This window comes from Labeo rohita, chromosome 7, assembly GCF_022985175.1.
Source record: "Labeo rohita strain BAU-BD-2019 chromosome 7, IGBB_LRoh.1.0, whole genome shotgun sequence".
In the NCBI taxonomy this organism is placed as follows: domain Eukaryota; kingdom Metazoa; phylum Chordata; class Actinopteri; order Cypriniformes; family Cyprinidae; genus Labeo; species Labeo rohita.
Genome location: NC_066875.1, coordinates 51,480,210 through 51,489,659, shown reverse-complemented (window position 1 = coordinate 51,489,659; position 9,450 = coordinate 51,480,210). Strand labels below are relative to the sequence as shown.

Here is a 9,450-nt window from a genome sequence, read left to right as displayed (position 1 = left end):
CATAACCTTACCCTCTAAATGTACTGCAAGCTCCTCCAAGTTTTCCAATGATAATTTCTAACAAGGATTATAAAAATGTACTACTTTGATATTTCCTTAATTTGTCCAAACTTATACTAATATAAATTCCAATTAATTCACTTTTATCATTACATTATAACATTCTGTTTGATAAACATACACACCCACCTTCTAACACTATCACACCCTGCTATTATAAAATCTAAAGATGGTTTCAGTTGGATGCCAGCAGCTGAAAGTTTCTTGGATGCAAATTATGTCCATTTTTATTTCTAATTCATTCATAAAACTTTGAATTCTTGACCATTTGTTAATAAACTTCTTGCATTCCATTGAATTATAAACATTAACTCTATCCAAGTTGGCTTGAAGACTTTCCTTCTGACTCAAGTCATCTGGTAATCTGTTCCCAGGAGAGGTTCCTGACTGACAAGAATTTCTCAGCACCTTCTGTAATTACTTTAATTTTCTCTGTTTTATGTTTTACCTGAACAATACAACTGATAATATATGCTTTGAATAAAATTACATTTTCGATGTTCACTGTCATCTCTTTTGGGTTATATATATATAATGATAACATAAATGGTCTTTAACGTTGTGTTTTGTGCAGTTATTTTGGCAAAGTGTCGATCAAACTAACTAATAAGCATAATATGGCTTTATCCCCTGAGCAATCTGTTTGCACTGCTTGTTTCAAAGGGAAGTGTGCACTTTGTGCTCGTGATCTTGTGCACGTGAAATTAAATTGAGTTATCAGCTCGTTATCTTCTGTTTTCAGTGACTCCCTCTCTGGCCCTGTGACACTAACAAAACTTTTTTTTTTTTTCCCCCAGAAAAAAAGTCAAAATAATCTTGATTTTTCGGTTTAAAATAAGATTATTTTGCTTATTTAATATATAAACCAGTTATAGGACACTTCTTCTAAAATGCTGTCATTTTTATGTAGAGCTAGGTATTGTTTGAGACGCCATCATTGGTGTGAGAATAGATTAGTTTACCGCTGACTGGACAAGACATCTGTCAATGAAAGTATACAGGAAGAAAACCATGAAAGTTTAGAGACGGTCTTAAAGCTCAGTATAAATGTATTGTATGAATTGCCCTTACTGTGGAATAAAAATATATACTTGTACATTTATAACACTGAACTTTGTATTATATTACCTTTGAATCAGATAGCGCTAATGCGAGGGTGTGTCTAATACAGAGTCTATGGAAGTCTATGGGAGTGATAATAAATTTGATCCTACGTGTTGCAAAGAATGTCACGTGATGTTCTTACCTGTCTCGTAACATATAGAGCGTGCAACCATATATAACGAAGGCAAACGTTCACGTAGGTAAGCAACGCAAACAAAACGGGATACAATAATTAAACACGATGGCAACAAAAATGACGACCACAAAACAGCAACGACATGTGGGAGCTCGCCGATTGGGAGCAGCAGGATGGGTGACGTCAGCGGCTGATGATGAGTGACAGGTGACACGACCAATGACCGGTAACTAAAAAAATGAAAGTAACCAAAAGAAGCAAAGACAGCCTGAAACACACAACACAGCACAGACACGTAAGTCTACACGCATCATTGCATTCTGTGGATTTAAAGTATTTGCCTATTAGGGTAAGTTATTTGCCTCTAGTTTTATGAGGCAAATAATGCCTATAACATGTAAAGTGCTTTGAAAATCAGTCCTAAAAATTAAGAATAAGGATTGCAACTCCTTGCATTTCTATATGCTCTCTTTAGTTGTTTTGACACAAATTATTAAATTCAATAGACTTGTAACAGATCTCATCCTTGTGATTCTCTTCCTAATATGTAGGGGTCAGTCTCCTCAGGTAAAGCGAATAACACTCCAGGTATAAAAGACAAGGGAGGTAAACGGTGAGAGCTACAAGGTGAACATTCTTTTGTTTCTTTGAGGAACTATTAGTTTGGCACTTATCAAAGATTGTTACACATTCTGATGCTATTTGTATAAAGTAAAACAAGGGCTGTTTGCTCCAATTGGATTTGCTACTGCACTTTTTTTTTTCGTATTCTTTTTTTTTTCTTCCTTTTTTTATTCTTCTTAACTTTTTTTTTTTCTTTCTAACTCCATCCCACCCCCAAACCCCCTCTTCTTCTTTTTGGACTTCCTTGTTTGCAGATACTTATTTTTCATTTTGTGGACAATATATTTTTTGCTTTAGGAACTGCATTTTTGTTAAGTGTTACAAACTGTCCGTTAGCCATTATACAAATGTATTCAAATGGTCTCTGCATCACGTGTTACTTGGATTTCCAGTTTTGCTGTTGCTGATAGTGTTTATCCAGTGCAAGTCTGGCCTTTGTTAATTATGGACCTCCAAATTTCTGCTCCATACAGAAAAACGTTTTAGTCTTTTTTACAGTCCATTCTTGCCTCGGCAATTTTCACGCTTTGCTGGTTTAAAGAAGATAAAGGCTTCAACCTCAACCCAGTCATTTATTTCATAATTTCATCTCCAATTAAGGGGTGTTTACAAATATCGTCATCTCTCCGTGTAAGCTATGAAAAGACAAATTTGTGGAAAACGGTGACATCACGCGCATAAGTATTAATTGTCCAGTCTCATGGAACATGGATCCATGTTAAGTTAATAAAAAATAAATAAATAAATAAATAATATAGAAATATTTTGTTGTACCATTTTATTTATTTATTTTTAATTTTTATTTTTTTCAGTAAGACAATAGAATTGTCTGTAACACTTTACAATAAGGTGTCATTTGTTAACGTATTAACGTATTAACTAACTTGAACAAACTATGAACAAAACATTTATTACACTGTTTATTAATATTTGTTAATGTTAGTTAATAAAAATACAGTTGTTCATTGTTAATTCATGTTAGTTCACAGTTCATTAACTAATGTTAACAAACACAACTTGTGATTTTAATAATGCATTAGTAAATGATGAAATTCACATTAACTAAGATTAGTAAATGGTGTAGAAGTATTGTTCATCCTTAGTTCATGTTAAGTAATGTTGTTAAGTAATGTTAACTAATGAACCTTATTGTAAAGTGTTACCGAATTGTCTTAATGCATTACTGTTTGTGTGTGTGTATTAATATATAAAATGCTTATATATTGCTTTGTAGAAACATTCAGAGATGGGCAATAAACAGTCAGCTGTAAAATATCCAGGCTACACATTAGTGAGTGAAGATGAGCAGAAGATTCTGGTGAAAAATGGAGGCGGTGATCTTTTTGTCATTAAAAAGTTAAACCTTGGACAGGTAAGGTGAACACTTAATTTTTGCATTATATTTAAAAGTTTATAATTATATATATATATATATATATATATATATATATATATATATATATATATACACATGCATTTGTATGGTTTTAGGAAAATAATTTAAACCACCTCCTACAACTCAGTCATCCACACATCATCCATCACAAGGAAGTCATCACAGGTTGAAAGAAACTTCAAAATTCATTGTTAACACATCTAAAGTTCTAGGAGTATATTTATTCTCAGTTACTTAATGTAGTTTGATCACTTCAATGATTTAAATTACTGTAATAAATGAATCTGTTTTTAGGTCCTGACTGCTTGTGTCTTGTATTGGAGCACTGTGAGGGTGGAGATCTTGCTCAGAAAATCAAACACAAAATACAGACAGCAGATACATTTTCTGAGAATGAGGTACAGTATGTTTATAGATGTAAAAAAAATGTTAAAAAATAGTTTTAAAAAAATGATATTAAAATGATGTTAAACTGTACAGTTAATTATTAAAACTCATGACTTACCCACTGTTTAATCTCACAGCATGTTGAAAATCACAACATGGTTATCATGCCAAATTAGAAAAGCAGCATTAGGAAGTACAACAACTTCAATAAAAGCATTAAACACATTGGTAATAAGTCTCTTCATGCGGATAATATTTAACAGGATGTAGAATATATATGTGCTTAAAACCTATTAATATAAGCTAGTCATAAAAACAGAATATTTACACTGCTCTAAATAGTGATGAATATAATGTTCTGTTTATGTGATTTTTTTTCCCCTCCCACTTACGTCTTGCTACGTACATGTATTAAACATTTCTGATTTGTAATTTCACATTTTATTGATTTACAGATTATGGACTGGACTGTGATGATTTGCATGGCATTAAAGTACCTACATGATTCAAATATCTTCCATAACAACCTGCAGACAAAGGTACAAATGTAATTTAGTTCGAAAGCCACTTCTGACAGTATTGGAAAATGATTAACAAATTGTTATATATTAAAGCTACAGTCCGTAATATTTTTTTGTTTATTTATTTATTTGGTTAAAAATGATCCGAAATCAATTTGAGAGGAAGCACATAACCAGCCGATGTTCAAAACTATCTCCTTACCTTAGCCTGATTTACAACGATAAGCTTATAATAATATTTTCTAATTCGTGTGGTACTGGTAGGTTTTCGTGGGAAATACTAGTAGGCTATGTCGCATGTGAGGCTGCTACAGGTGGCAGATCATTTACAGCCTTTTCTCACTGCAGCTGGAATAAGTAAATTTATCATTTAGATGGCTGGTTGTAATCCAGAAAGGATTATGTGTTAATGAAACAAATGTAAGTGACTGAAATTAGATCCAGTTTTACAGATATGTGGGATTACACAAGATTTGTATTTCAAACAGAACCAGTTCTAAGGAACATTAATTTGCTTTTTGTGTAAAAGAACTCTTTCTTTATACGAAATTCTTTGAGAACAAAGTATAACAACAACAACAACAACAACAACAATAATAATAATAATAATTTGCAATAATTTAATCACCATAGGTAGGGCAATTTATTGTAATGCTTTTTTCCCCTTAGTTGGTCAGAACAAAAGTGGCAGACATGTTACTTACTTGTTCAGGTGACAATATCCAGTGAAAATACTTATTTGGGTCATAGTTTGAATACATAAAATCTGTGATTCCTAAGTACAGTATCTACACTTCAAAACATTAGATTCCTCCAAGCTGAGGAGCTGTGCTGATGCACAACCCATGTAGAAAAAATAAATAAATAAAATAAATTAATTAATTAAAATTAACAAGTAAATTATTTGTAAATTGTTGTTCTGGAAGTGGACTTCTCTCTTAAGTTTCAATCACAGATGTTGATAATGAGCCTGAAGTGTCATAGTGTACATTTATTCTTGGACAAAAGAATGGAGGTTTCTCTGCAATTAATCTATTTTATTTCAGACTAGTTGAAGGCTGTAAGAATAGATTGATTTTTGACTGATATTACTAACTCTTGTTGCAACCCACTCATTCCCTGTGGCCACAAACTTCTAAAACATGTGTTTTCTTTTGAAAGAGCCTATTTTTCACTGCATGTGGTATCATTCGTCTTGGAGAGTTTGGAGAGATTAATGAACGGTATTGTGCAGCTTTACTTTAACAATGCACACCCTTCAGCAAGAAATAATGCATCTAGTCCATATGATGAACATAATATGTACCATGTATTTCTAGGTCCACTGATGCACACACAGCAGAAACTGAAGCTCTTGCATACGTTGCACCTGAGATTTTGAATGGCGAACCTAATGATGAGAAGACGTAATTGAAGAATTGCAGTGTTAACTTGTTATATATATTTTCTAAATCAATGCACTGATAAAAACCTTTAGAACATTCATTTTCCTTTTCAGTGAAATGTGGCAGTTGGGATGTGTCGTCTATGAGCTGTGCAAGCTGAAGTGTGCTGTAAGATTTTTGGTTCAATTGAATCTTTTGTATAACAAAATACATTGTATTTGTAATATGTTGCCGATTTTTAATTTAAAGCACTTAGATATGCCAAGACTGCACAATTTGTAATCATTTATACAAATTATCTAGTTGTAGACACATTGTTATTTAGACAATCAAACAAACTTCTATCGTATTTTCATGTCAGTACAATACAGGCAACCATTTTAACTAGCTTGCTTCCCAAGACTTTCTTTATAAAATGAAATGTTTGCCATAAGTAAACAGATCTTGATATTGCATTCCATATTTAGGGAAATAAAAATGGTATATTCTATATAATATTCCAATATATTTCCAAGTTGTTGGATTGGTTCTTTTGTCTCAAAAGGCTTTTTTTTTGGTATGACCTTACTGATAAATTATTTTAAGATCCCACCAACTGGTTAACTCATTGTGTTATTCCACTTAGTTTATGGCAAGAAACGCAGTTGAGATTGTTGGGAGAATACTCGCCTGCTCCTATGAAGCTCTTCCCAACACCTTTTCTGAGGACCTACGTCAGCTGGTGAAAGACACACTTCAGAAGGATCCAGGGAATCGTCCATCTGTCAGTCAGATCCTGACCAGGCCTTTTATCATTAAACACCTTCATAAAATGGTAAGTTGCTTACTAATGTTTGCATTTTACTTTTATGAAACAAGAGTCAATTTTTAAGACATTGGCATTGACTTTAGCCATTTGATAATTCTTTCAGAGCGTACAAACTATTGATGAGCTTTATAAGACTTTAGATGTACTGAGAAACCTGGCAGAAGGACTGGAGACTGTCCACTTCAACACAACCGTCAGCAGTCTCACAGGAGGTGTAGTAGGTTTGGCTGGAGGAATCACATCTTTGGTGGGACTCATTCTGGCTCCGTTTACTCTCGGAGCCTCTCTGATAGTAACAGGTGTGGGAATCGGTACGGCAGTAGCTGGTGGGATAACAGCTGGCGCCAGCAACATAACAAACATGGTTAACCAGCAAACCAACCGACAAAAGATTAAAATGATCATAACAGAGTTCCAGGAAAAAATTACCTCCATCATATGCTGCATCCAAAACATCTCAACAGCAGTGGAAACTCTAGAAAATGAGTTTTCAACAAGCAATGGGTCACTTTCCAATACACAATCTGGGGTGAGTGTTGGAGCTCGACTTGGACGAGGGCTGGGAGGAATCCCGGAGCTTCTTCGTTTAACTCGGTTCGTAAACATAGGGAAAATCGCAGCTCAGGCTGCAAGAACAGTTCGTGTGGCTGAGACGGTTACAGGGGTTTTATCCGCATTTTTCATAGCTGTTGACGTCTTCTTCGTGTTTCTCGACTCCAGAGAAATCCACAACATGCGCAGAGATTACGCTTTAAAATCTAGTCGACAAGAATCCACCAGCAACCAAGCCACAGGTTTGAATGACCGGACATCAAATAACAGAGACACAACAAATCTGCTTTCTTCAAACAATCAGCAGGAAGAAGAGCTGAAGTCTGAGACCATGAAATTTGTGACAAAAATAAAAGAAACTACAGAGGAGCTACGGACAATTCTGGATACGCTACGAGACACACTGAACCCAAACTCTGAGACGTCAAACACAGATAACTATGAATAATCAAAGGTTTATGAGTTTATGATGCTCAGTTTGGTCTTTCATCATGGATAAACGTTTTGATTGTAGAAGTAGCTAGTGTTGTGGACAGCATTGTAGACCGTTTATTTGTTAACATCATTTATGTGATTAGTTTACAATTTCCTGCTTCAAATACAATCAATAATTAGTTTTTATTATTGTTGTTGTTGTTTTTTTAATTATTATTTGATTTCTTTTGATACTGTTGTGCTAGATCAGAATTTAACAGGGAATTGTGTCTAAAAATTCAAATAGCCAAAACATTCTTTATTATTACAAAAAATTACTTAACTAATTATATATAATTAAGCAATATCAAGAGTAAGAGAGCTGTTTTTTATGGATATGAGCATGATTGTGATTTGCAAATGAATCAGCTGCTTTGAACAAATTGGTTGAATAAATGATTATTTGACAGGTGATTTGCTGCCACTAGCGCAGTGGTGGTTCTACACTTTTAGAAATAAAGGTACAAAAGCTGTCACTGGGGCAGTATGCTTTCGAAAGGTACATGTTTGTACCAAAAGGGTCCTCTTATAAGAACATATTAGTACTTAGTGTATATATTAGAACCTAACAGGTACAAAAGTGTACTTTTTGTAGGGTACACTTTATTCATTTTTATTAATTAAAAACCAAGACATTTGTCCAGTTGTAAATGTGGATCTTTCTGATGAATTTGAGAAGTACTGATTTGGTCTTGACTATACACTAGTAGCAGCAAAGCTCAGGTAATGGTACCTGTATATTCTGCAGGGATTTATAATAATAAAGTGTCTAAATCATTGAGTAATGTGTTTTGGGAGTTCTTTATTACTTTTGTTAACTTTTCTGTGTGTTTTTGAGTGGCTGCTAAATGCATGTGTTTTTTTTTTTTTTTTTTTTTTTTTTTTTTTTTTGTTTTCCCACAATGTATAGTAAACATGAACAGAAATAAATGTGAATCTTGGCATTTTCTTTCATTCAATAAACTCTAATTTATTAAATTCATTCTAAACATCTTATTATTTAAAACTTACTTATAATCTTTAATAATAGCATTTATAAAAATACATACATGACTCTTTCTCTGTTTAAATTTCCATGCGTGTCAGGGTTGCCAGGTTTTCACAACAAAATCACCTTTCGAGGGGGTCCCCAATTAAAAATCATGTTCTGGGCGATAAAATACACGTTTTTGTGTCTGGGCATTTCAGAGGCTAAATATGACGTTACTGGGGTCGCTTCAACCCGCGGACATCAAAAACTACCCGTGGCAACGGTGTAAAATAGCCCAATTCTTGGCAACACTGATCTGTATATGGTCATTTTTCAGACATTTCAGATATAGAAACAGAAGCCATGACAACAGTTCTAGAGTTTTCCCTGCAAATACCATTACAAACATTACAAACCAACAATTTAAACCATTATCATAGCGTGTTCTGGGCTATAAATTCATCATCATTTAATGGTTTTAACATGCCACTAATAGAAGGCAATAAATTACCAGTAGAGACCCAATGAAGAGGACTCTTCACTTTCCATTAAAACCAAAACAATGTACATTGTGGTCCACCAACACCAGCAGGACCAGCTAAACACCAAACTGGGGTGTGTTTCCCAAAAGCAACTATGGTCGCAAGTTTCATTATTACCAATAGAGTTAGAGTAATAGCATGTACTGCTCACTGCAGAGCTGAATGGCCTCCAGCTCCCCCTCTCTGGATGTCCAGCTCCATCTCTGTTTGAAGTAATGGGTGGAGTTATGGTTAGGATAGGGTAAGGGGTAGGGTTAGGGTGTGGTTAGGTGTTTATCTCCACCCATTACCTCCAGCGAGGGGGAGCTAGAGCTCCAGCTCTTCCCATTTGGCTCTGCAGCGAGAACTTACCACCATAGTTAGCTAACAATGCTTTTGAGAAACCCACCCCAGGTTAAGTCTGAAGACAAATCTAAATCAAATATTGAAACAATTCTGTAGTCAGTTTAGGCAATGCAAGTCAACAAGTAGACAAAACAGCACTAGAGCAT

General features: G+C 34.3%; 1 protein-coding gene across 2 annotated transcripts; it reads left to right on the top strand.

Moving 5' to 3' along the window:
• Window positions 1–1,496: 1,496 nt before the first annotated feature.
• Window positions 1,497–8,326, top strand: LOC127167692 (uncharacterized). Of its 2 annotated transcripts, none has more exons than XM_051113874.1 (11): window positions 1,497–1,595; window positions 1,852–1,927; window positions 3,159–3,296; window positions 3,416–3,485; window positions 3,615–3,718; window positions 4,163–4,246; window positions 5,390–5,451; window positions 5,548–5,634; window positions 5,727–5,781; window positions 6,239–6,427; window positions 6,525–8,326. In XM_051113874.1, the coding sequence occupies exons 3-11, from the start codon at window positions 3,171–3,173 to the stop codon at window positions 7,419–7,421; spliced, it is 1,674 nt and encodes a 557-aa protein (XP_050969831.1). In that variant the 5' UTR covers window positions 1,497–1,595; window positions 1,852–1,927; window positions 3,159–3,170; the 3' UTR covers window positions 7,422–8,326. The 2 variants fall into 2 exon arrangements, with proteins under 2 accessions (XP_050969831.1, XP_050969832.1); XM_051113875.1 differs by having other exon boundaries at window positions 1,595–1,649.
• Window positions 8,327–9,450: the final 1,124 nt, after the last annotated feature.

Coding starts and splice junctions, on each gene's coding strand:
- LOC127167692 (XM_051113874.1), top strand. CDS start 3,171: ATGGGCAATAAACAGTCAGCTGTAAAATATCCAGGCTACACATTAGTG. Junction 5,452..5,547: donor TTTGGAGAGATTAATGAACG/GTATTGTGCAGC, acceptor ATGTATTTCTAG/GTCCACTGATGCACACACAG. Junction 5,635..5,726: donor GAACCTAATGATGAGAAGAC/GTAATTGAAGAA, acceptor TTTCCTTTTCAG/TGAAATGTGGCAGTTGGGAT.